The sequence below is a fragment of the Balaenoptera acutorostrata genome, chromosome X (genome assembly GCF_949987535.1).
Source record: "Balaenoptera acutorostrata chromosome X, mBalAcu1.1, whole genome shotgun sequence".
NCBI lineage: Eukaryota > Metazoa > Chordata > Mammalia > Artiodactyla > Balaenopteridae > Balaenoptera > Balaenoptera acutorostrata.
The window spans coordinates 89065825-89093803 of NC_080085.1; the positions used below are offsets into that span (position 1 = coordinate 89065825).

Sequence of the window (27979 nt, forward strand, 5' to 3'; positions counted from 1 at the left end):
ATGCAACCTATGGTCATGCAGGGATGCCCTTACACCCTCCCACGATGTCATGAGTGGCGGGCAGCTGACCACTTCCATCACAGCAGCAGCCTCCGAAGCACCTGCCCCCAGCCTCAGGTAAGAGGTCGAGAGCAAAAGAAAGACCTGTAGAGACAGGGTGGACACAGGATCTGTGTGTGATCTTGTGGGTATCCATGCTTCCTAAGGCTCAGGGGTACTGTCCATATACATGAAACCTCTTGGACAGCACGGGGCCTCCTTTGGCCCATCCTTGTCACTCGTGAGGCCTTTTATGGGGGGCATGGGGCAAAGGAAGTGTGTTGAGCTGGACAAGCCAAAGGGCCCACAATGGCTGAGGGGGCTGGTTTTATGTTAACATCCCAAGGGAGGTCCTAGAAAAGCATGATCCTTCAGGATATAGCCAAGGACAAGACAGGACCTTCCTTTGTCTTGACTTCTCTGTGGCTTACCTCATATTCTGCACCTGCAGAATATTCCCTCTCATTCTATTGGCTCTTCTTCTCAAGTCCCTAGTCTTACTCGCAGTGGGTTAACCCCACTAAGGCTCCCCTGAGTTTCATACTGGCCTCTCCTGTCTCTCTCCTCCCCTAGAAGTGGAGTGGTGGTGCTGCGTGTGCCCACCTGCATATGTTCTAGGTGGTCAGAGTTTGTGTGAGAGGCAGTAATCCCAAGAGGGCAGCCCCCTTTCCTGACAATGAAGGAGGTCCAAGGGAAAGCTGACTAGACAAGAGAGAAGTATCAGCATACTTTGGCTTGCCCTACAATGCATTGGGGTCCAGAGGCCATGGGAGTGTGTGAAAGTACTATGTTTCTTAGTATCTCACAGATGCGCTGTGGCGCTGAGTCACTATTCAGCTGCAAACAGCAGCTGAATATACAGGGAGGAGGAAGAGAGAGACACGGATGGAGAGCTGGCATGGATGGAGAATGTAGGTGCTGGGGAGCCCATTTGGGGGAGAATAATGGGAGAAAGTCAAGGTCCAGAGAGGCATAAGACCCAGGTCCTCCCAAGCTGTTTTCACATGTCTAGCCAGAGACTATTTGCTGCTTGTAACATATTCTCAAAGTCAGTGTCAACTTAGAGTCCCCCTGGGCACCTACCCCTTCCCCAGACTGGGACTTTCAGAGGGTTGAGGGATTGAGAAGCATGGGTCCTTCCATAAGGCTTGCCCTGCTCATTGCCCCCCCCCCTCCAAACTTCTCCACCTGGCAACGGGACCTGAGGGCTTCATTTTGTGACAGAGAATGGTGAGACCAAGCCCTCTCCTCGGTCACTGTCTAGTTTCTTCTCTTCCTTCTCTATGGCTCTGACTTTGTCTTAAAGTTTCAAGAGATAAGGAGAGAGCCCTATGGGGAGTGGGGAGTGATAAGCAAACATCTTGGCCACAAAAGCCAGAAGTAGAAGGCTATTGATAGGGAAAGAAAACTATGATTATTCATTATTTGCCTATTGTGTGCCTGGTTCTGCCCCAGGGGACTTGAGATTATTAGGGGGAATTCGGAGGGGAGAACAGGGTGATGGAGCATAGTAAAGGAGCCAAATGGGGGCATAGGAAACTGAGAGGAAGGCTGGAGGGAATGAAAGGCTAGCATGGGTGGAGCCCAGCTCATCGTGGGCGCTTCCATCAGAACCAGACAACTAGGTTGTGGCTGGATCACAAGAGGCCATTGCTAACTCTGGGGCATTCCCAGTCTGGGGGACTCTGTGAGACTGGCTTGGGACCAATTATCCCAGCATAAGCCAAGCTGCGACCCAGAGCTAGAGCCACTCCCTGCTCTTGGCCTGCTATCCCCTGCCATCCCCCATCCACCCCGCAAGGCTCTACCCCGTAGCCCCAGAAAGGGTCAGGCAGCTGCTCTAACTATTCCTGTAGGTGGGCCTCAGCATGGAAACAATGTGGAACTGTGAAAAGCCCAGAAGACTCTGTGGGAGATAAATGAGGATTGGAACAGAACCCTTTTTGGTCAAAATGAAGTGTTTTGCCTCAGTGCTTAGGGGTGGGGGCCCAGCTCGGGAATGTTAACCTTTCTCCAGCCAAGTCTGCTGGCAAAGGAGAAGAGTGGCCACCTCCAGAAGGGGCCCTGCCCCTCAGGCCAGGGACCTAGGACAGCACAGGCAGGGCACAGGAGCCTCCCTGGCACTGGATCCCTGCATGGAGTTTATGGGTTCCCTCTTGCCCTCTCCCCACCCTGCAAAAGTCCAGGGGGGGGATGCCCATTGACCATCCATCTCCCCCTGGCCTTAGAGTGCAGGGGGAGGTCTGTGGGGACAAGTCTCTCCCTCTTCTCTCATTTTCACTGCGGGCTTGGGTCAGTCTTCTGCTGCCCACCTGCCCAACCACAGCTCTGTCCCCAGGTGTGCCACACACATCTCTCACTGCCTCTGAGGACGCTTACTTAGTCAAGGACAAAGTTTATCACCAAGCTCATCATCCTTCCAGACCTTGGGGAAATTGCTTACCAGAGGTTTGTCACCAAAGCAGTCTGATCCTTTCCTTCACCTCAGGGGGTGGGGGTGGAGGCAGAGTGAGTCCTTTGTGTCTTCCAGGGAAAGGGAACATAAATCAACAGAAGGTCCCCTCTTCGTGCCCCTCCTCAGCACCATGGAATGCTCAGTCCCACTCTCACCATCCTTGCCAGTCTGGGAGGGCCCTCCTGGCCCCGGTGTGGCGGGCCCAGTTGGGAGTGAGCCGGAATTCCCCAGGGACAAAGCCCTGATTCACCGTCTGGAGTCCTGACATAGCCGCCCCCTCTGGATTCCTGGGGGGTCAGTAAACAAACAGGGTGACAGATCCTGCCTCCTGGCCTGGCTCAGCTTTGCCCACCCTCCCTGAGGGAGCCTGCTCAGAGCCTGTCGGGACTCTGCCTTTAGCTCACCAGGCACTGGGTCCTGATTTGTGTGGAGGGATCATCATGGAGCTGTCCAATCCTGCAACTGGGTCCCCAGGCGGCACAGGTAGGGTCCGCTCCCGGGGATGCAAGGCAACTGAACTCAGAGCTTTGCCCCAGAACCTGACTGCTCTCCCGCTTCTCCTTCCGTGTGTGGCTGCGAGCTGTGGGTTCTTTTTTAAATCTTGAATATTTTTTTATTCTATAGATTGGGCGTCATTAATTTTATCAACAGATATTTATTAAGCACCTACTATGTGTTAAGCACTTCGAGCTGTGGTTTGAATGGGATGATTGGTTTCCCAACTTCCGGAGAGTCTTGTGTGGGGAGGAAGTGTGGTTTGGGGGCAAGGGGAGACAAAAGGAGGTTCACCCACCAGGACCGTGTGCTTTCCACAGAAGGTGAGGAGGTAGACAGGCAGGAAGGCAGGTGGGTTTCCCGAGGCTGAGATTTCCTCTCCACACTCCCCTGCCCTCCACCCACTTCTGCCCCTGGCTGCGCAGGTCTGGCACTGCGTTGAAGGTAGCTAACTCCTGAAGGGCTACTTGGCACAACCCACACTCTCCCAAACCCCACAATACCCTACAGGGTGAGCAAGTGACGGGCTCTGAACTTGACGGCCCAAGGCGAGGCTTTGGCAGGCTCCACAGCTGGTCCTCTTAGCTGTCGACTCTGGTCAGAGTCCTTTGGCGATCAGGACCCAGAATGCTGCTTTAGCCCTTTCGCAACCCATGGAAGATGAACAGTGCTCTTTAGGACTCTTTCCAGCCTTCCTGACTGTGGCGGGAAATGCGAGCGGGGAAGAGGAAGAGGGGGCACCAAGGCCTAGATTCACTTGGAAGTAGGACATCTACCACTGATGGCTCTCTCTGGCTGGTCTCTCTCTCTCTTTCTCTCTCTCTGGAACTTTGTGGGACAGCCCTTCAGCTTTCTTTTCCAGAAGGTTGGCTAAACTGTGGGACACTGAAGTAAGAGCTGCAGCTCACCTTGATTGCCATGGTTGCCTGTGTTTGGGCAATTCTGAGCAGCTCTTACCTAACACAAATACTTCCAGGGTCCCATCTGGGCAGTAGTCCTGGCAAAATTTGCAATAATAAGAGTGATAATGATAGGAGTCAGCAGTTAAAGCGACCAACCTGTACCAAGAGAGGACCTTGCCGTGAACAGAGCCACGGAGTCATCCTTTCTCTCACCCCCCTACCCCTGAACACAACCCAGAACCAGCCCTTCTCTCCCTCTGTTCACACTTGTCCCACGCTTGGCTTGGTGCAGACCAGGGTGTGGCACACTCCAGGGATCACAGAGGTGTCTGTGTTTCTGTCCAGGTTAGAGCTGCTGCCACCACCCCTGCGCCTCCTCACGATGGTGCTGGGGTGCCCTACCTAAGCCCAAAGCTATTCAACGGGTCTGTTGGTGCCGCTGGACCCCTGGAACCACCAGCCATGAACCTGTGTTGGAATGAAATCAAAAAGAAGTCGCACAGCCTCCGGTAAGGCCTGGCCCCTCGAAACAGGGGCTTTAGGGAGTTGTCTGGGACGGTGTTGTTGGGTTCCTCTTGCTGCTGTAGCTCACCATCCTCTTCTCAGCCTTCTCGTCAGCCTCACCCTCTGTTTCTCCTCCTTTTCCTTCTCTGGCACTGGGGGAAGAACACTGGGTCAGAAGTCAGGAGACTTGGATTTGAACCTGTCTTGAATAGCTGTTGTCACCTTGCATAATTGGTTTGAGTAATCTCTGAATTTTAGCTTCCACTTGTTTGGATTTTTTTAAAGGAAAAAAACTGAGTAGAAGAATAATAGTTGTCCTAACTATCTCCCAGTGTTGTTGTGAGGACTCAAATAAGATATGAAAATGCTTTCTGAACTTAAGAGCGCTGATGTATAAATGGAGGATATGATTACTGCCTCCCCCTCTTCCTCTCATAACTGTCCTCCATCTTGGTAGATCTCATCTGCTCTCTTTCCCATCTTTTTATCCCTCTATTCCCATCTATTGCTTATCACCCACCCATGCCTCCCCAAACTAAGGGCGAATCAGTAAAAGCCTGAAGGCAACTTCTGTATCAGTTGTTCCTCTTTCCTCTACCCTTCTCTATAACCCCTGACGCCTCCACCCCCCCCACACACACTTTTCCTCTCTACTCCCTATCATCAAAGACCAAGCTCCTGGCTTCTGGTGGGTTCTGGCGGGGATGAAGAGTGTGGAGAAGTTGAAAGAATGCAGACTCTGGAATCAGACAAAGCTGAGTTCAAATCATCACTGTACCAGTGACTTAACTGTGTGACCTTGGACAAATTACTTAACCTCTCTGGGCAATAGCAGTGCCTATCTCACGAGGTTGCTCGGAGAATTAGTGGAAGCAAAAATGTAGGTAAAAGGCTTGGCCCAGGTGGTAGGGACACAATGACTAGTTAGCACTGTCGGCTGAGGGGAATGGGCTTGATGGCTGCACACAGCCTGGGCTGGCCTCTGGCTTCCTACCACTTGGACCTCAGCTCATGGCTCATTTGCGGGGGAAGGCAAGCAGAGGTGATTATGCGGTACCCATTTTCCTCCTTCCATATGTCAAACTTCTAGCCTATGCTGTCCTCATCCTTTGGGACCCCTGGGCTGCTTGTATTTGTATGCAGCCTTGCACACGTGCATGCCCAAACTCAGCCACCTGACGCGCCCTTTCCACCTACTGCATCCGCTTCTGCTCAGAAGGCAGCCTCCAAGAAGCCTCTGAGGATGAGCAGTTTGGCATGACTTGAGGTCCTCTAGGACAAGAGGGCAACGAGACAGCTGTCACCTCTAATGGCCTTGCTCAGTTCGCTACCCTTCCCAGCGTGATGCTGAGCACTCAACTGAATTAACTGACGTCTGCCAAGTGTTTTGGTACCGTACTCCCTCTGGAGGTGCCTTGAGAGCCTTTGTGGGTGGGTCAGAGGGAGGGCTCCGGGCCTCCTCCCACTTCGACCAGAGCAGCACCTCTTTCATCTGTTTATATATTAAGGTTCCACATATGTATTTGTTGGGGAAAAATGTTTTGCAACTTAACAAGAGGATTGAAAATCACTGGTCTTACCATTGTGTGCAGCGCCCGCCTAGAGGCCTTCTCAGATCACAGTGGAAAGCTTCAGCTCCCTCTCCAAGAGATTATTGACTGGCTCAGCCAAAAGGATGAGGAATTGTCAGCTCAGCTGCCCCTACAAGGGGATGTGGCCCTGGTGCAACAGGAGAAGGAGACGCACGCGGTAGGTTAGAGTTACAGAGGCCGTGGTGTGTAGCCTCTCCATCGGGAAGGGATCTCTTCTGCAACACCCTGACTGATGGATGCCCAGTCTCTGCTTAGATGCTTAAAGTCACAGGAAGCTGTGTACAGTCCTACTGGTCTGTGGATAGTACCCCAGAGAATAAGTCAAATCTTTCCCCTCTATTCTTCCCATCAAATATGGACCTCCCTTAAAATTCTGCCCTGATTTGTAATGGGGACATGGGAAAATGAACATAATATAATATTAAGTGAAAAAACACAGGATACAAAACTATATACAGGTGGATCTCAACTGTATAAAAATCGATATAGACGTGTATGTATGTATACACGTGCATACAAACAGAAGAAGGAACTGTATCAAAATCTTCACAATGGTTAAATCCAAGTGATGAAATCAGAGTTCTTTTTAATTTTCTTCTTCATACTTTTCTGAGATTTCTAAGATTTCTGTGACATATATTACCTCTATAATCAGAAAATAACAACAGGCTTCTTAAAATGAATCCATAATGCACCAGAAGGAATGATAATTATGTGATGTGACAGAGGTGTTAGCTAATGGCAATCATATTACACAAATGTTTGAAATCAGTATATTGTGCACCTTAAACTTATGCAATGTTATATATCATTTATATCTCAATTTAAAAGATGAATGCAGAATGGAATACCATACAACAAGAAAATAAACTATAAATGTGTGCCACAGCATGGATGCATCTTAAAGACAATAGGCTGAGTGAAAAAAGAGCCAAATACAAACAAGAGCACACACTGTATGATTCCATTTATATAAAGTTCAAAAATGGGCAAAATTAATCGGTGGTGTTACAAGTCAGGATAGTGGTTACCTTGGGGGAGGGGGGAATGAGAGAGTGACCGGAAGGGGTCATGAGGGAGCCTTCCAGGATGCTGGTGGAGTTCTGTTTCTTTATCTCAGTACTGGTTACAGAGATTGAATCACTTTATGGAAATTTATTGAGCTGTACACTTTTGATTTGTATACTCTTATTAGTGTATATTTCAACAAAAAAACTAATTAAAATTTTGATATAAATCTTGCCCATCCTGGCTTTGATTTCTCTAAGTCCCTCACAGAGGACTTTCTGAGTCTTCCAGAGAACCAAGCTTCCCAGCACCAAATCCCCACATTTCACTCTACCTTGTGGCATAGACAGACCCATTTCAGAGTAAATAGACCTTCCAGTGTCAGAGTTATTCTTCTGCCTAAGGAGAAGACTGCTCCTCTTTAGTCTGAGTAGCCCAAAGATACACGATAACGCCAAAGGATCAAGCTGCACTGAGAAGAAAGATTGTCGATTGCAGGATGGATTTCAAAGCAGTTGAAAGACTTTCCTTCCCCATTGACCACGTTGCTAACTTCACAGGCCTTTATGGAAGATGTCAAGTCTCGGGGCCCCTATATCTACTCTGTGTTGGAGTCAGCTCAGGCCTTCCTCTCCCAGCACCCATTTGATGAATTAGAGGAGCCTCGCTCTGAGAGCAAAGGTGGGTGATCTTCCTCTCTTTCATCTTCTTCTTTAGCTGTGAACCATTAAACACCTTCCTGCCCTCCCCAAACTCATTTTCTCAGCTGTTACCTAGGAGGATAATTTTCTCCTAGCAGTCCAAAGTTGGGAAGAAGCCAGATTCACACTATAAGAGAAAGCAAAGAGAACAGAGCCTGGAGCAGGGGAGATGAGCGTGTGGCCTAAAGCTGTATGTGGCTCTCTGGAGTATCATGTGTGGCCATTTAATAAGGCATGAAAAAGAAAAAAAAAGACTCAAATGCATTAAACTAACTCAGTAAGTAAAAGTAGTAGTATGTCCTTTAAAAGCATACTGCTTTATTACAACATAGAGAGGCATGTGGCACTGCTGTAATCAACCAGAAAATAAAAAACCTTTCAAAAACATCTAAAAAGTTTGGTGATTGCATTTGAAAAGAAAACTGATCGTGGCTCTTTAATTCTGACCCTGGTGAGTTCTTGCCCCCTTTCATCAATAGAGCGGGTCACTGTAGGTCTAGGTTTAAATAAGGCAGCAGGGTGGGATCCGTGGTGCTCAGGTCTGAGTGGTGGCCCAGCATGCCCTCTTCTCCAGAAAGAGGCTTCAACCCTCTGAGACTGGTTATGTACAGCCTGAAAGGACCCTTTGTTAATGCAGCCCTTTGTCAATGCTGTTGACCCTCTCAGTTTACCTCGAGCCCCTCCTACTGAGTACTAACTAGTACTCAATTTACTGTCCAATGGGCCTCAGATAGAACGAGCTCAAGAGAGCAGGACAGTTCCAATTAGTCTGGAGTTTGGGGGCTCTGAATCTACTTCTGAGGGGAGGTCTGAGGGAGGAATTTAGGAGCCTAGGTGGAAAGGCTGGGCAAATTATACTAACCTCTCCTTTGTTGGGTCTTCATAAAATACCTCCCTTTTTTGGAAGGAAGTGGGCAGCAGACACTAATGCAAAATCGCATTCCAAGGTCATGTGAATAGGACTCAATGATTTGCCTCACTACACGTCTTAAATATTTTACTCACTCTTTACCTTGTCCATTTTTTAAGAATATGAGGAAATCCTCATGATACAATAAGTGGAAAACACCAGTATGGTCTCTTGACTGTGGTGGTGGGTCCATAAACCTACACATGTGATAAAATCGCATAGAACAAAACACACACACACACACACAGAAATGAGTACAAGTAAAATTGGGGAACTCTGAACAAAATCGGTGGATTATGTCAATGTCAATATCCTGGTTGTGATATTATACTATAGTTTTGCAAGATGTTACTATTTGGGGAAACTTGCTAAAGGGTAAATGAGATCTCTGTATTATTTCTTTCTTTCTTTCTTTCTTTCTTTCTTTCTTTCTTTCTTTCTTTCTTTTTTTAAAGAATTTAGGCAGGAGCTGGAAGTGATGTGAGACCACAGGAAAGCTTTATTTATTTAAATTTATTTTTGGCTGCGTTGGGTCTTTGTTGCTGTGTGCAGGCTTTCTCTAGCTGCGGCGAGTGGGGGCTACTCTTCGTTGCGGTGCATGGGTTCTAGGCATGTGGACTTCAGTAGTTGTGTAGCGAGGGCTCTAGAGCGCAGGCTCAGTAGTTATGGTGCATGGGCTTAGTTGCTCCACGGCATATGGGATCTTCCTGCACCAGGGATCAAACCCATGTCCCCTGCATTGGCAGGCGGATTCTTAACCACTGTGCAACCAAGGAAGTCCCTCTGTATTATTTCTTATAATTGCATGTGAATCTACAACGAACTCAAAATAAAAATTTTAATTTTTTAAAAAGCTGAATCTTCAAAAGGAGCTCAACTATGAAAAAAATGTATTTGTGTGTGTATGAATATATATACACACGTACACGCACACACACACACACACACACACACACACACCTTTTACAAAGGGCTATCTGTCTCTGTCTTTCCATGGGCTATCCTTGCCTGGCTGGCCTGACCTGACTTCGTGCCTGCCCTTGCAGATACCTCTCCCAGACAGCGGATCCAGAATCTTAGCCGCTTTGTGTGGAAGCAGGCAACGGTGGCCAGTGAACTATGGGAGAAGCTGACAGCCCGCTGCGTGGACCAGCACCGCCACATTGAGCGCACTCTGGAGCAGCTGTTGGAGATCCAAGGGGCAATGGAGGAATTAAGCGCGACTCTGACTCAGGCAGAGGGAGTCCGAGCCACTTGGGAGCCCATTGGGGATCTCTTCATTGATTCACTTCCTGAGCACATCCAGGCTCTTAAGGTATGCAGGCCCCCTCCCCTGGCTACAGTCCACGCCGGGACCAGACGTTCCTCCCAGACCCTGACAGTGTTCCTGCTGCTGAGGTTCCACTGTTGCCCTGGACTTCAATAGGGTCTCTCCCAGTTTCCGTGCTAGATTTGGGGGCTGGTTTAGCTGAAGTCTCCTCTGTCCTTCTACTGTCTTCTCTTTCCCTGGTGTCTTCTGAGAGTAGAAAAGGAAGAGGATAAGGACAATGCCCCCCCCCACACACACACCTTAATCTGGTTGCCCTAAAAGGCAAGCACTGAGGTTGCGCTATTAAAACAAAATGACTAATGGTTCCTCTTTCCTATTTTCTACCTACTGTGGCACTTGGGTTTTGGTTCTATAGCTCTTCAAAGAAGAATTCTTCCCCATGAAAGATGGAGTGAAGTTGGTGAATGATCTGGCCCATCAACTTGCCATTTCTGATGTGCACTTGTCAATGGAGAACTCCCGGGCCCTGGAGCAGATCAACATCCGGTGGAAACAGCTACAGGTAAAAGAGAAGCCTGGAGTGAGGCATGAGGAAAAGGCTTGGTATAACTAGGCTTGGGGGGAACTTACCCAGGCCCAAAGGAAGTGAAGGGGCATTGAAATGGGATCTATGTGGGAAAAGAGTTGTAGAGAATTTGGGGCCAGGAAACAGGCTTCCCAACCTCTAAACTGCAGGAAGTGATTAAGATGGTCTGAGAGGGGCCTGTCTGCCCCTCAGGGTAGACAGGGGCAGATGAACGGTGACTGTGGCCTGGAATTAGGGATGCTCTTCTCCGACCCCTGGGAGTGCCATGGGAAGGCTAGGATTTCGGCGAATGGTGGGAGGATCTGGAACTGGAGAAGAGGCAGCCTCTGAGGAAATTCACAAAGATTGCCAGAGGCACGTGGAAATCCTACCCTGTATATCTGGAATGAGTCCACTGACTTCTTGCGTCTTCTTTCCATAGGTGTCAGTTGGTGAGAGACTTAAGCAGCTCCAGGATGCCCACCGGGACTTTGGGCCTGGGTCACAGCACTTCCTCTCCTGTATGTGAGACAAACTGGGCTTCACTTGGTAGAAACTCAGCCACCTTCCAAGAGGGTCTACTCTTGTCCCTTGGGGGCCTGGTGGGAGCACAGTGTACCTTGGCATCTAAGAAGCAGTAGGATAAAACAGTGCAGTGTAGTGGTTAAAAGGACAGGCTCTTGAGTCAGAGAGACCTGGATCTGAGTCACAGCTGCTCGACTTTATATCTGTGCAAGCTTGAAAAAAATAGCTTAACCTTTTTGAACCTCAATTTTCCCATATGTAAAAAGAGGGGGGGCTTCCCTGGTGGCGCAGTGGTTGAGAATCTGCCTGCTAATGCAGGGGACACGGGTTCGAGCCCTGGTCTGGGAAGATCCCACATGCCACGGAGCAGCTGGGCCCGTGAGCCACAATTGCTGAGCCTGCGTGTCTGGAGCCTGTGCCCCGCAACGGGAGGGGCCGCGATAGAGAAAGGCCCGCGCACCGCGATGAAGAGCGGTCCCCGCACCGCGATGAAGAGTGGCCCCCGCTTGCCGCAACTGGAGAAAGCCCTCGCACGAACCGAAGACCCAACACAGCCAAAAATTAAAAAAAAAAAAAAAAAAGAGGGAAAATCTTACATAGCTGATAGAGTTATGGGAATTAAATGACTTTATTGTTCCAACAATATTTCTTGATGGCCTACTGTGGGCCAGGTACTGTTCTAGGTACTGGGGCTACATCAGTGAACAAAACAGACAAAAATCCTTGGACGTGGAGAGCTTACATTCTACAGGAGGAAGCCAGACCATAAACAAATAAGTAAAATATATATAAAGTCAATCGGTGACAAGTGCTATGGAAAAAAAGTAAAGCAGGGAAGACGTGAATTAGGGAGTGCTGGACTTAGGGAGGCAACTGAGTGGAAACCTCAAGGAGGTGAAGGAATGAGCCATGTGGATATCTTAGGGAAGAACAGAGGGAACAACAACTTCCAGGACCTTAAGGCAGGGGCATACCTGAGGGACAGCAAGGAGGCCAGTGTAGAAGTGAGTGACGAGGGGAGAGAGCAAGAGGTCAGAATGGGGGCAGGAGGCCAGAGCACGGAGGGCCTGGAGGGCTATGGTAAGAACTTGGGATTTTATTCTGAATGGAATGGAGAACGATTGCAGGGATTTGAGCAGAGGGATGACATGATCCGACTTATGTTTTAACAGAGTGTGGGGGGGCAAGAGTGGGAGGAAGGAGACCTATTAGGATGCATATTGCAACAATCTAGATGAGGGATGACGGTGACCCAGATCAGGGTGGCAGCAGTGGAGATAGTGGGAATGTACAGATATGAAAATTAGATAGGCACACAGAGCATTCAGCAGAGTATCTGGCACATAGTAGGAACTTAATCAATGTTAATGGTGATTAGAACTATTAAATTATAATCACTGGCATGCAGATATACCTGCAGAAGGCTCTTGTACCCAGGGAAACTGCAATGAGGAGGTTGGCCAGGTGACTGAGCCTCTCCTGGAGCATCCGGATGTTAAAGACACAGAGCAGAGAGAGACATCCTTTTCCAGAGTTCCTCACTAGAGAGGAGTGAGCAGTCCCATTCCCCATTGTCCCACAGGACTGAGAAGCTTGACCTTCTGAGGGAAGGGCTTTGAGCCCCATGAGGAAAGTAGGGTCCACTTCATATCCACAGCAGCACACCAGCTGCCTTCTGCTGAATGGATAAAATGGCGGACAGCTCAGGGAGAAGATAGGGTGGCCAAGGCCACCTGTTCATGCCCTTGTCATGTCTCTGGCACATGAGGGTATCAGTGACAACCTCTTCTCCTTCCCTCACCCAAACGTCAGGGAGAGAAGTGTGTTCATTAAAAGTGTTTACCCCATGCTCAGGGGCTGTTAAGAGCTGGCAATGAGAGTCAGGCATCCCCTTTTGGGCTTAACTACTTCTTTGAGAGGATAGAGCAGGGGAGTAACCAGGGGCCTGAAGAGCATTAGTGGTCAGCTTCTTTCTCTTTCTCTTCTCCCTCACCAGCCTCTGTTCAGGTTCCTTGGGAAAGAGCAATTTCACCCAATAAAGTTCCCTACTATATCAAGTGAGTGACCGTCTGAATCGGAAATGGGTCAGTCACCTGCCCACCCCCTCCTTTTCCTGTCTTTTTTTCTATCTATCCCTCTCACCCCTTACCTGTTGGGATTCCTCCATCCACTCCAGTTTTTCCTCCTACTCATCTCAAGAGCTCAAGATTCTACCTGGTAAAGGTGAACCCTTGTGCTTTGGGATCCTCCGGGTTCACCCTCAGATCCTGCTGCTCCTTGCATCCAACCTATCGCTGAGGGGTGCGTGCATGTGTGTTTGAGGGGTTGGGGGGTGGTATAGACCCTGGCACTATTGATGCTTTTGTTTGTAGCCACCAGGCTCAGACCACATGCTGGGACCATCCCAAGATGACTGAGTTATACCAAACCCTAGGTAAGAATTCAAGGTTCCTGTATAGTGTGGAGATCTATACAGTTGCCTTTGTCCTATAAGAATATAAGGGAGTAGTATTCCATTGTGTGTGTGTGTGTGTGTGTATATATATATATATATATATATATATATATATATATATATATATACTATATCCTATTTATTCATTCATCTGTCTACAGGCACTTAGGTTGTTTTCATGTCTTGGCTATTGTAAATAGTGCTGTGATGAACATAGGAGTGCATATATCCTTTTGAATTAGTGTTTTTATATTCTTTGAATAAATACCCAGAAGTGGGATAGCTGGATCACACACACACACACACGCACTCAGCCATAAGAAAGATGAAATCTTGCCACATGTGACAATACGGATGGACCTTGAGGATATTATGCTGAGTGACATGAGTAGAAAGACAAATACCATATGATTCCATTTATATGTGGAATATAAAAAGAGACAATCAAAATAAATGAACAAAACAAAAACAAACACATAAATACTGAGAACAGAGTAGTGGTTACCAGAGAGAAAAGGGTAGGGGGAAGGTGAAATGGGTAAAGGGGTTCAACTGTATGGTGACAGATGGAAATTAAATTTTGGTGGTGAGCACTTTGTAGGGTATACAGCAGTAGAAATAAAATGTTGTTCACATGAAAGTTACAAAATGTTATAAACCAATGTTACCTCAATAAAAAATAAATTAAAAAAAAATAGAAGGGAATCCTATTCAACAAGCAGGTGAGGGTGTAAGTGAGCCCTTGTCCTTTTTCCAGTAGCCTTCTTTCCTTTCCCCTCTGCACCTCTCTCAACTGGAAGCTCTATACTCTCCCTGAACGATTTTATCATCACATTAGGTAATTATGCTTATAGATGTGTACTAGATCTTCTTTGAAAGATACTATCCAGGCTACGAATATGACTCTCATGTGCCTTATCTTTGACTGCCAAGAGAGACTCCTATTATGTTGTAAATTTCACCCATGTTGATGCATGTGACTATAGTTCATTCATTTTCCCTGCCGTGGAGTGTTCCATTGTATATACCACAGTTTCCTCAACCATTCTACTGTTGATGGACATTTCGGTCATTTCTAGTTTGGAGCTAACAAGAACTGTGCTGCTTGGTCAAACAAACAAACAAAACATGTGAAAATCACTGCTCTAGTATATATAGCTGGCTGGGTCGTAGAATATATGAATGTTCAATTTTACTAGGTAATACCAAGTTGTTTTCCAATGTGGTTGTATCAATTTACACTTCCACCAGCAATTCTCATTCATCCACATCTTTGCTGACACTTCCTATTGTCAGGCTTTTATTTTTTGCCAATCTGGCAGGTGTAACATGGTATCTTGTTGTGGTTTTAATTTGCATTTCCCTGATCTGAGTGGGTCTCTTTCCATTCTCTGCAGCTGATCTGAACAACATTAAGTTCTCAGCTTACCGCACTGCCATGAAGCTACGCAGAGTCCAGAAGGCACTGCGTCGTAAGTCTCCCATTACACTTCCCTTATAGCCTTCATCCCACTCCTACCCTTCCTCATCTGTTGACTGTTTCCCACTTTCATCCCACCTGTCCAGTGTTGTTGATTGGCTTTGTGGGGACTCTCCAAAGGCTGGGATATGCTGGCTGTGGACACCTGATTTTTCCAGGGCCCTTCTATTTTCCCCAACCCCCAGGCTTGTTTCCAAATTAACCCACAGCTATCCTCTTCCTTGTCCCTTCTTCCCTGCCCAAAACGGATAATCAAGCAAGTGTTTTATGGCGAGAATTATCCCAGCAAATGGTTTGGAACCACTGGAGGCTTGTGTTCTTTCACCATCTTGGGGTTATTGGATGTAGCAGCAGAACTGTTGAAGCGAATGCCAGTGGTTAGGGGACAACATGGCTGCAGATATAATGTGCCTTCTGTCTTTTCTCTGAGACACTGTCCATCCAGTCTTCCTGGACCAGGTTATCTGGCTAGGCTGATTCCAGCATTGGGTGTAGTTAAAAAATCCTCGAGTTATGTCACATTTACCCAGGCATACCTGAGCCTTCATAACCAGTGTCTAGGTTTTCAGAACGAGGTTCACAGACCAACTTACTTGCAGTTGAAATGCGTGTAAAGACAAAGAAAGTTAAAAAAATGGTATTCAACCCCTGGGAGTTTACCCAAATCCCACCATCTTCTTGAAACTGATGTCAAGAAACATTTGGGTATAGAAACATTTGGGGTTAATTTAGGGGGCCTTCTGCTGCCTTCTCCTCACTTGGGTTGAGGGTCTTGGTAAAGGGCAAGCTTGTTTCATACTTACCAATGGTTAGTCTGGAGATTGAGTCAGATTTGGTGATGCTGGTGGCCGTATCTTCCTGTCTAGTCCCTGGGGTTCTACTTTTGGCTATACTTTCTCCTTCTCTCCTTTCCTTCCCAGTGGACCTGGTAACTTTAACCACAGCCCTGGAGATCTTCAATGAGCATGATCTGCAGGCCAGTGAGCATGTAATGGATGTGGTGGAGGTCATTCACTGCCTGACTGCCTTATATGAACGGCTGGAGGAGGAAAGAGGCATCCTGGTCAACGTGCCACTCTGTGTGGACATGAGCCTCAACTGGCTCCTCAATGTTTTTGATAGGTAAGGGCTTGCAGCCCTGACAGCCTCCATGGTGAAATTCAGTGGGACATATGGAGTGGGCATGGTGGGAAGGAATTGCTCCCCTGGTGCACTTGGACTCAGCTCAGCTTGGGGCATGGCTGGCACAGAGCCCTGCTGGGATCAACCCTGTGAGGGACATGACTGCCAAGATGTTAACCCTTTACAGATATTCATATTCTCAGTCTCTTCTTTTAAACCTAGTGGTCGCAGTGGAAAGATGCGGGCATTGTCCTTTAAGACTGGCATTGCATGCCTGTGTGGCACAGAAGTGAAGGAAAAACTGCAGTGTGAGTACAACTCCAAAGTTTGGAGTAGAGGTGTGTGGAGGGAGAGGTGTGGTGGGAGGAAGAAAAGTCTAAGATAAGCAGAAGATCAGTCTTATGACTCAGCAGAGGGCTACTCAGGCTACCTTGTAATGCTTCCTGGTCCAAGCTATTGCAAAGAATCCACAACAGCCAGAGGCCAAGATGGGTCTAAGGCCTGTTATTATCCCCACTGTTACTCCAAGGGCATTGATTTCTTCTGATCTGGTGTAATTACTTGATGGGGATCTGAGTTGGGATCCTGGGATACCCAGGACCTGGACTTTCTAGTTCCATTTCCCTGTGGCCTATCAGGCTTAGCCCTCTCCCAATCTGAAGCTCAAACCACGTCACACAAATGTGGAAGAGGACAGTTTTATTGTTTACTAGGCAGGTGTGTGCTGGTTTTTATAAATGGAATGGTTTTTACTATATAATACATCACTGAGAATTGTTCAATCTACCCTGACTGTCAAAAACTTTGAAAGGCATTTATGGTTTTGGGGGTTTCCTGAGAACCTGCATCATCAACACAGGCATCTGAAATAAAATAAAAAGCTATACGTTAATAATAATAAAAAAAAAACCACATCACACATTCTGTTGGAGACTTCCCATGTGATAACGTGGGTGGTGTGCAATAATTCCCATTATCTGGGAGGTGGACAACATGTAATTCTGTAGGTTTGAACATCTCTGGTGTACAGCACCTTTGCTTTCCCCTCCATCCTCCATCATTTGTACAGCATTTTGCTTTTTTCTGCAACAGCATCACTAGTGTCAAGTGTTTAATGTGCGTTGACCACTGTGCTACATGTGGTGAGTATCAGGTCCAGTTAGACATGGTCCCTGCCTCAAGTGGTTTACAGTCCAGAAGAGGAGACAGAAGTACACAGAAAGCATTTTTTAGAGTGCTAATTAGAATAATCTGAATGGCAAAGGATATGTGCTATATCAGATCACAGAAGAGTGAGGACAGCCGTCTAGGAAAGATTTACAGGGAAGAAGACTTTTCAAAGTATGTTCATAGCTATGATATAATTTATTTCTCCCAATGTTCCTTTGAGATGGGATGGACAGTGATGATTTAGTCTCCGTTTATAAGTAAGGAAACTGCAGCATAGAGAGGTTCATGACTTACCCAAGGTTTTACAAGCTAGTCAGTAATGGATCCAGAAATAAACCCCAGGCCCTCTGCCTTTTGGTTTTGTTCCTTTTCTGGGCCTTAGGTGAGGTATGAAACGGACAGACAAGAACCTCTGGAGGAGGTTTTCAAAAGTTGGGGTGGGACGGGGGAGTTCCCACAAGGGCAGATATAGACCATGCTCAAATATATAAGTACCATAGTCTGTTCCACAATGATTGAGAGTGAATTCTTAGATGATCAAGTGTGTTGAATTATCCCCTTTTTTTTGGATTATCCATGCCAGTGTGTCTTTTCATTTGTGTGGATAACTGAGAGATTACTGCAGTATCAGACTACATGGGCTACATGAACAGGAGGGGATAGGGCAGACTGACTGCAACTCATATTCAGGCACCCTTGAACCCCGCACCCCTTCATCTTGCTTCTTGAGACTTTGTTTTCCCAGCAGTGTCATATCTGTGTCTGGCCCCGCTCTCACACACAGCTTGCTCTCTGTCTTCACCCCTCTCTCCCCTGCTCTTTCTGACGCTCTCCGTCTTTGTGTCTGACTCACTTTTTTCTCTCTGAACCCAGAGGAATGCTGCTTTTAGAACTCCTGGACTTCTAGAAGGTCAGGGATGGACCTTTAGGTATTCCAGTTTCAAAAGTCATTAGCTAAGTCAATGTGCTCTTTCCCTGTCTTCTTTTTCCGTTCTTTCTCCTCACACCATTCTCTGGCCATTCCTGTATCGGGCTTGGCCATGACTTACTGTGGGGCCAGCAGACCTCTTCAGCCAAGTGGCCAACTCAGGCAGCCAGTGTGACCAACGCCACCTTGGTGTCCTGCTTCATGAGGCCATTCAGGTGCCCCGTCAGCTGGGGGAAGTGGCGGCCTTTGGGGGCAGCAACGTGGAGCCCAGCGTCCGTAGTTGCTTCCGTTTTGTGAGTATGGAACTGGGGAGGGAGGAAAGGAGGAGTGATGGGACAGAGGGTGGGAAGAAGGGAGGGAGGATTGAGAGCTGGGCTTTTGATCTGAAGTACTCAGATGCAAGGGAGTTTGTTGGGCTGGAGCAACAGGGCAGAGGGTTCTCTGGGCTTTTAGGGTCAGAGTCCTGAGGGGAGGGCACCAGGTCAACTAGGGCAGGGTAGAAGGTGGACACCTCTGGAGAACAGTCTAACCCAGAGTCCAACCAGGTCTTGCTGTTTCTCCTCCTCTCCTGAGGGCTGCCATTCTAGGCACAAGACATTGGGCCTCAGACATCACTACTGGGCTTCTTGTTTCCCTAGAGCACTGGGAAGCCAGTCATTGAAGCTTCACAGTTCCTGGAATGGGTCAACTTGGAGCCCCAGTCCATGGTGTGGCTGGCTGTTCTGCATCGGGTCACCATTGCTGAACAAGTGAAGCATCAGACCAAGTGCTCTATCTGTAGGCAGTGCCCCATCAAAGGCTTCAGGTAGGGAAAGCAATACCTGCTGGAGTGATACTAATAATAAATAGGCCATGTTACATATAAATCATATATTGCAAAACAGGGCATTACATAATTATATAATTACAACTAATCTATTGTATGTTGTTATATACTGTTATAATCCTTTCTACTGCAGAATGTTTAACTTTTAAAAAACTCAAAAACGATGAAATGTTTTTCTGTTAGTTGTGTTGTGAAGTATTCAGACCTATAAAAATGTATAGAGAAGCAAAAGGGGGTGGGGTGGGAGAACAGCACAGAAAGGGAAGTAATTTGTTCATTGTTTCCCAGGGAGCATTAAGTAGAACCCAGAAACCCCAGCATCCTGACATATGAGAACACCTACGCACCAAAAGGTGTGCTGGCAAATGTGCTACTCTCTAGAAAGCAAAAGAGAAACGTGATATAGCATTGGCTAATTTCCATGATGTAAATACTCCCACTGTGGCCAGTGTCAGGCTACCCATAGGAGGTCAGGAAGAGACGCACAGTTGCACCCCATTTATAGTATTTCCACCACCAGGTATAACAGATGTAGACAACCTCGAGAGCATAGATAATGGTGAAATAGTTAGGAAGTGATGAGTTTAATTATTTATTACCTTTGTTTTTAATACCATTTGCTTAATTGTGAGTTTATACAATTTAATTTTTAAATAATGGCTATATTTAACAACTGGCTTGGAAAATTCCTGAAATTTTAACAACCAGCTCTCGTGAGCTTATATGAGCAGGCACCCACCACCAAGCTGAAGAAACAAACAATATTTTACAATATATTTATATATGTTATATAATATATTTATATATCTACAAATTTATATATGCTATACATATTTTATATAATATATAAAACAATATATTTGAAGTTTCCTTGATTACATTTCCCTCCTGGCCCCACAAAGGTAGCCGCTATCCTGAATTTGGCTTTCATCATAAAACGCTTGTTTTTACCACTTTAAAGCACTAGCGCATACTCTCTTTACAACCACCCTGCTTTTTATAAGCAAATGAGGCACAGAGGTGGAGTTCACACTGCTGGCTAGTGTAGCTCCAGGACAAGATGTCGGATCCTCTGACTGTTCTAAGTCTAGACACTTCACCATGCTATGCTATTAGGTCTGGGCAGTCCAATCAGGCTTTGGAATTGGATCTGAAGGGCTAGTTTATATTCAGTCATAATAGAGTTACTATTATAAATAACTTTGGGGAATAATTTTTAGCCAACTTGCTCACGGCTGATAGAATCAGTTGTCTTCGTATTGAAAGTGTGCCTTCTCCAAGGAAGGTGGTCATACCTGTGAAACTGGACCCTTTCAGGCCACCTTTGTTTAGAAGGCTATTTGATATAATGAGCTCTTTACCCCGTCCCACCCTCCCTTTTATTTTTTATTTTTTATTTTTTTCATTGAAGTACAGTTGATTTACAATGTTGTGTTAATTTCTGCTGTACAGAAAATTGATTCAGTTATACATATATATACATTTTTTATATTCTTTTCCATTATGGTTTATCATAGGATATCGAATATAGTTCTCTCTGCTATACAGTAGGACCTTGTTGTTTATCTCACCCTTCCTTTTAAAAAAAGATGGTGAGACAGGGCTACTTCCCGAACTTCCTGGGATTCTGAGCATGTGATTTCATGGAGATTTGTGGTCTCTGGAGTAACCCTTTTAATGTATGTGCATATTTGGATGTTTGGGGGAGGGGGAGGTCACTATAGTATATTGCATCCTCTTTGCTACCACCTCTCCTTTCCCCAAGGTACCGGAGTCTGAAACAATTTAACGTGGACATCTGCCAGACCTGCTTCCTGACAGGCAGGGCCAGCAAGGGCAACAAGCTTCATTATCCCATCATGGAGTATTACACCCCGGTATGGATCCTCTGGGCCGGGCGGGAGGGGCAGGCAGCTCTCAGCTTCTGGGTGCTTGATCCATTTTGTCCAGCATTAGCTCACTGTATTCTGCTCTCCGTTGGGGAGCATCCTCCAAACAGGCCTGGTGATTGACCAATTTGGGGGATCCAGGGCTGTGCTTCTAGCAGAGCTTCTCCCTCACCCTCACCAGGGCGGTAGCTGGCTGGAGCAGCCCAGGACATTCTTGGCCATCTAAAAGGCACTCACTATTCTCCTGCAGAGAGAAGTCTCAGGAAAAAATAGAGACAGCAAGGCAGTTACAGGTGACTAGCCTTTGATCGCTCAATTTAGTTTTTCCTACTTAGCTTCCTGGATTGTTTCTGTCCCCTGGTCTTCACCTGCTACCTTGTCATTGCGTCCATCCCTTCTAGTCAATACCAAAGTTTGTGCTCAAATTCATTACTCAATCTCTTGCGTGAAAAGGGGGTATGCTCTTTACCTGGGTCCCCAAAATCCACTGGGCTTTCATTGGAAACTGTGCCCTTCATAGCCTCCTGAGCCCAGCATCCCTGAACTCCAGCCACAGAATTTCTCCTCTGCTATGTTCAGGACTCAGACCTCCAGGCTTAGCTTCCTGAGCTGACTCTGCTCCCTAAACTCCTTTATTCCTCTCTCCCCACACGTACTCCCAAAGTCCCAAGCATATCCCCAGCTCCCCCCACTGCTCTCTCCCATCTTACCTCCCCATCTCCACAATCCATCCCCCTGAGCTGTCATCTCTTCTCCAAATTCTGTTGACACAGAAACATGTGTGACCCAATGGAAGCAGTGACCTTGACCTTTATTTTTCTTTTATTATCATTTAAAAATAAACATTATTGAAGTCATACATGGGAAACTGGCTAGAGATGGTAGACTGATAATTGTGTAGGTCCTGCTCATCTTCTACACCCCTAGAATTTATGTAAAAGATATTTAAAAGTTAACAAATATACGATCATTGTAAAAGATTCAAATTATATAGAGGTGTTTAAAGTATAAAACCAAGTCCCCTTTTCTCCTCAGTGCGTTCCCCACCCCTCAAGTCTAACTTCCCTGAGGCAAGCGGTGTTCACAGTTTGGCATGTATCCTTCTAGATCTTTTTCTAGGAGCGAGGTGTGGTAAATATGAACAAGAGTGGACTACCAGTCATGGTCCCTGCTCCGGGGGAGTGGCCACACCTCCCTAGAATAGCCCATTAGGGTGAGTCCCTCTATCTTGTCTCCTCCCAGACCACATCCAGTGAGAACATGAGGGACTTTGCCACTACCTTAAAGAACAAATTCCGCTCAAAGCATTATTTCAGCAAACACCCTCAGCGAGGTTATCTGCCTGTGCAGTCAGTGCTGGAGGCCGACTACAGTGAGACGTGAGTACCGGTAGCTGAACGGGGGCTGCAGGCATCCTCATTGAGCCTAGGGATGTGCTGTGAAGGGGCTGAGTCCCACATGGGCTAGGGCAGTCTTCCAGGGCAAACCCAACTAGTGACAGGGCAGTTCAGCTGGGGCCTGACCAGGAATCTGACCTGAGAAACAGACTAGAATCCAGTCTCTGTACCTTGTTCCCATCAGCTCTTGGGAGCTCCCTAATTTGGTGGTGGTGTTGCGGGGTGTGGAAGGGTGGTGGTGGGGAGACAGGCTGCCCAGCTACCCAGTCTTTGGTCTTCTGAGTCTTTGCTGCTTTCTTCTAGGCCTGCTTCTTCCCCGATGTTGCCACACGCTGACACACACTCCCGCATTGAGCATTTTGCCAGCAGGTACCACCAGATTTTGGGGAGGGGAATTGTAAGGAGTCCAAGGGGGAAGGGGTTTTCAGTTGGGGCAAAGAGAATGAAGTCAGGGCCAGGGGGACATGCACAGCAGGCTTTGCAGCAGCCAGCGAGGCCTAACGTTTGGGGTGGGGGAGGGGGAATTGGGACAGCCTCCCAAACCTGATTATCCTATTGTGGGATTACAGTCCTTGAGATGAAAGCCGTCTTCACATACTGTTTTCCCTTCTGTTCCTGCTCTTTCTTCCTAGGCTTGCTGAGATGGAAAGTCAAAATTGCTCCTTCTTTAATGACAGCCTGTCCCCAGACGACAGCATGTGAGTTTTCACAGCTGCATATTTGCCAGGAATAGCTCTCCTTTGGGATCCTTCTACCACCACTTGGGGAGGGTATATCCTCAGTGGGAGGTGGGGGGGGTGTGTGTGGATAGGGTCCCTGACACCCTAAGGAAGGAAGTCGGCTTTCTGGGCACAGTATTTAATGAGAGAAGCAGTCTGCCCTCTATCAACTGAGCAGGGTAGTGAAGGATGAACTACCTCCCTGCCATCTGCCAAGGTCCCTTTCTGTTGCAAGATCCCATCCTTCTATTCCTAACTCTGAAGGAAGAAGAATACGCCCTCAACTAAAGTTGCAGAAATGAGCCATTATCTTATGCTCAAAATGCCAATGCCCCATCTAGTGCCACATCAACCCTGGGGAGATACCACGGACTTGACTGAAGTGTGGCCAGAGAGATTCCTTGGTGCTATAGCCCAGAGAAGGGGCCCTTCATCTCTAGGGAGGTCCCCGGCCTCCTCAGAGGACCTAGGAACTGTTGGCTACACGGATAAATCCGCCCTGGGACTGGGACTCAGGCAGGCCACAATTCCCCTGGGGATGGGAAAGCGAAGGGGGGTGGGGTGGGGGAACATCACAGAAAGGGAAATGATTTGCTCATTGTTTCCCAGGTCACTATAAGGAGCCTCGGCATCCTGAAAACACTCTCTCCTACTACCCCCAACAATGACCCCTACCACCTTTGAACACTTCCATCCTTCTTAAACCTGAATACATGGCCTTTTCCCTCTCTATGTATCTTAGAGAGGGAATCCTCCGGCATGTGTCTCCTGGGGCTTGAGGTGGGAGCTGAGAACTCACACCCTGAGCTGTTTCTCAGTTCAATGCCTGGGCCCCTCTTTCCTCTCCCCACCCCCACACAGAGATGAGGACCAGTACTTGCTGCGGCACTCCAGCCCCATTACAGACCGGGAGCCAGCCTTTGGACAGCAGGCTCCGTGCAGCATGGCCACTGAAAGCAAAGGGGAGCTCGAAAAGATCCTGGCCCACTTAGAGGATGAGAACCGGTAGGTGTGGCAATGGCACAGATCTTGCGTGGGTTCTAGAGTCAGACGGCTTAATTCAAGTCCTGAATTTCCACATCCTAGCTATGTGGCCTTGAACAAGTTACTTATATTCTGTGATCTTCCATTTCCTCATCTGTAAAATGGGGATGATGATAAGAGTGCCTACCTCTTAAGGTCACTTGTGAAGATCAAATGATCAGGCATATAATGTGTTAGCCAGTGTCTGTCTTATTGGAAGTGTTCAATAAAAGCTAGCTATCCTAATAATTATTTGAATCCTTTTAACTCAACCCAAATATCTCCAAGTACCCAATAGATACGGGCAGAGAGAATGCAAACACAGAGAATACAGAAGAGATGATGCCTCTGCCCTCAAGGAACTTCCAGTTGTTGGAAACGGAAAGAGGTCCTTATCACTTAGCGAAAGTAATAAGAGGAGGATGATACTGCATAGAGCAGTTGAGGACTGGAAGAGGGAAGGTGAAGAAGATTATGGGGATGGCATTGATCTCTGTAAAGCATGGAGGGCAGCACGAGTCTGAGGAGCATCCAAGACACTTTGGGGGTGTGTAGTGGAATCAATAACAACCCCCAGAAAAGTAATTCTCAAACATCAGTGTGCATACAAGTCACTTGGGAAGCTTGGTGAAATGCAGATTCTGATTTGAAGGTCTGGGGTGGGGCCTTAGTTCCTGTACTTCCAACCAGCTGCTAAAGGATGCCCATGCCTCAGGCCTACAGACTGTATTTGGATTAGCAAGTCCTTAGAACAGGGCCTATCTGCAAAGTATTTGTTACTGGTTCAAGACAAGATAAATACATAAATAGAGAGTAAACTTTTAGAAATTTTCATAGCAATTTGACATTGCCACAATTTTCCACGCACGTAATTAGTGGACTTGTCTTCATTGAATTGGGTATAGGCCAGGTTGAGTGCTGTTGAATTTGGGCAGCAAGTCATGTGTGGTATGAGCTGTGTACTAGCTATGCACATTCAGACCATGTATTGATCCATGATGGATTGAAAAATCCCAGTTTTTTTGCTATGGATAGTTTGAGAAGCACTGCACTAGAGCAGTGGTGTGGGGGGGGTGCCCTGGGAAACACTAGGGAGAGAGTGATTCTGTTGCAAAAAAGAAAAAAACGTAATGTCCTCCAAAGGAGACCATCTCTTTGGAATCTGTTTCCTTGATGACTCAACATGGGTGTTTAAAGTGGGTCAAAGAGGAGTGTAGTAGAGAGAAGAGGAAAGATGGGTGATCCTTTGTTTATGTTATGTCTTCCCCTGGAATCTAAAAATCTAAAAATGGAGTAGGTGAGTCAGTGGCCCTAATGCCTCATTTATTTGCAGACTGTGTTTCTGCCCGATTTTAAGGTCAGAATTAATCCCCGAAGCAGCACATCAAAGTCCTGAGACATTTGTTATATGAAATGTCAGCTCTCTCTGCTCTGTGGCCTAAGGATGGCAAAGTAAATGACATATGTGTTGGAGAGGAAGTGGATATGGCCATTCAAGCAAGAGCATGGCTGGGATGGACTTCCCTGGCCGTCCAGTGGTTGGGACTCCACGCTTCCACTGCAGCACTACAGGGGGTGCGGGTTCGATCCCTGGTTGGGGAACTAGGATCCCACATGCTGCGACCAAAAAAAAAAAGCACGGCTTGGGGGTTAGGGTGGGAGTGGGGATGGGAGAGCAAAGGGATTGCTCACACCTAGGTATGAGGGGACACTGAGCCCTGGACAGTCAATACCCTGTGAAGGTCATTGGCCTTGGCTTCTCCATCCTTGGCAGGATTCTCCAGGGGGAGCTGAGGCGCCTGAAGTGGCAGCATGAGGAGGCTGCTGAGGCACCCACCCTGGCTGAGGGCTCTGCCGAGGTGGCACAGGACCACCGCAATGAGGAGCTGCTGGCTGAGGCCCGGATCCTTCGGCAGCACAAGAGCCGCCTGGAGACACGCATGCAGATTCTTGAAGACCACAACAAGCAACTCGAGTCCCAGCTGCAGCGCTTAAGGGAGCTGCTCCTGCAAGTGAGTCTGGGGCCAGGGGAAGAATCAGAGCAGCCTCTGAGCACAGGCGGGCTGGGGAGAGGTGCTCCTTGCTCCTGGGAGGTGTCTGTTAGAAGACTTTCTGAAGAGAACTGGGCTGGCAATCAGGAAAGTTGGGGGGAGGAATGGGCTGCTATATCACATCGCTTGGCCAATTCTCTTGTACCTAGTTTCCACTCCATCCTTGTGTGTTTACTCTCAAGCCACCGTGGGGCCTAGGGCAGAGGGAGGGCTTTTGAGGGCTCACTTCCCCACAACCCATTTGAATCTGGTATTGAAAGAACAAAGTTCAAAGACTCATCCAAAACGTTGACTTTGCTACTTTGATGTTTGCTGGAAAGAAGCGAGTTTGGACATGCTTGGCAAGAGGAAGATTTTCGCTGTGAAGGGGTCACTTATTACTTTTTGTCCCTTTCCTCTCTGAGAGGCAGTGTATAGGATGTAGTGTGGTTCTGGAGTTAGACAGCCCTGAGTTTGAGTGTAGTGCTGCCGATTAGTGGCCGTGGGATGTTAGGAAAGTTACTTAGCCTCATTAAGCCCCAGTTCCCTCATCTGTAAAACAGGGATAAAAATATACCAACTTCATGGAATTGTGGTGAACGTCAAATGAGATAATGCATTTAAACAATTTGGCATGATGCGAGGACTATAATAAACATTTCATAAATAAATAATTTATGAATAATTATTGTCATTATCCATACCAGGTAATACCACACTGTGCCTCTTCCCCAGATCCTCCAAAGGATGGCCTCTAGATGAATTCCTGGAGGTCTTAACATATGATATTATGTCATGAACCAAGGATCAGGTGTGCAACTCTACATTTCCAGAGGGAATTGAGTTCTAGATAGCTTAATTATAGCTGAAATGACAGCAAGAGATATTTAGGGGCAATGGCATCCTTAGAAGAACTGGGAGCCTTTGATACATGTTGTTGAAGGAAGAGGGTATCCAGTAATTAAATATTCTAAGAAGTTTCCTGAAAGGGGAAACCACTGTTTGGGGCACCACCAAAAGCTTCTTAAAGTCCAAGGGCAAAGTGATGGGCATGATGTCTCTAAGGACCTTTCTAAGCTCAGGAGTCTGTCAAAGTAAGGTCAGGAAGGCAAAGCCACTTAAGTCATGCCTTACCTCTTGCTAGCCACATACTGAATCGGATGGCAATGGCTCTGCAGGCTCGTCCCTGGCTTCCTCTCCGCAGCAGTCAGAAGGCAGTCACCCCCAGGAGAAGGGACAGACTACTCCAGACACTCAAGCTGCAGGTGAGTTCCCCCAGCCCCTCCCAACCCCTTCCTCCATGGCTTTGTCTTGCCCCAGGTCTCCTGCCTAGGGTTCTGCTAGGGCTGGGACTGGTTTCTCCTCATGGCTTTGAGCTTAGGGTCAGGGATGATTGGCTTATTGACTGATTCATTCATTTCTTTATTCCACAAATGTATGTTGAGTACCTCATATGTACCTAGGCATCGTGCCGGGAAGATACAAATGCTATAGGTTCACCCTTCAGCCGGCAGCATCCTACCTCGGCCCCTTGGCCTCATAAGGGAATTTCGAGTTCTCTTCCCACATCTTTCTTCTCCAACTCAGATGATGTGGGGTCAAAGAGCCAAGATGTCAGCCTGTGCTTGGAAGACATTATGGAGAAGCTCCGCCATGCCTTCCCCAGTGTGCGAAGTTCTGATGTGACTACCAACACTCTGCTGGCCTCCTGATGGAACCAGATCCCCATCCTATAGTCCACGGTCCTCTCCCAGTTCTGGTCAAAGCCTTCCCTCAGCCTTCACCCAACCTTTCCAGTCCCCACTGGCCCCACATTCCTCAGCCGGAGTTATCTGGGCTCCAGGCAGCAGCAGGGATTCGATGGTATGCGAGGTGGGTGTGTGAGGGCCGGGGGAGGGAGAGGCATGATTCCTCTGACTCTAGAAATGTGCCCTTTAATCTTCAAGTTTGAGATCAGTCCCTTAAGTACAATTC

The 27979-nt window shown here is 47.4% G+C and overlaps 1 protein-coding gene across 1 annotated transcript; it reads left to right on the forward strand.

Moving 5' to 3' along the window:
* On the forward strand, nt 1-27820 carry DRP2 (dystrophin related protein 2). Its single transcript, XM_057538257.1, has 22 exons — nt 1-117; nt 4237-4400; nt 5988-6144; nt 7556-7676; nt 9653-9921; nt 10292-10438; nt 10884-10962; nt 12963-13023; nt 13339-13400; nt 14819-14893; nt 15822-16023; nt 16246-16331; nt 18257-18414; nt 18760-18926; nt 20713-20824; nt 22079-22215; nt 22537-22602; nt 22866-22931; nt 23814-23957; nt 25750-25987; nt 27150-27270; nt 27593-27820. Exons 1-22 carry the CDS (start codon nt 1-3, stop codon nt 27715-27717), a joined length of 2874 nt encoding a protein of 957 aa, XP_057394240.1. The 3' UTR covers nt 27718-27820.
* Nucleotides 27821-27979: the final 159 nt, after the last annotated feature.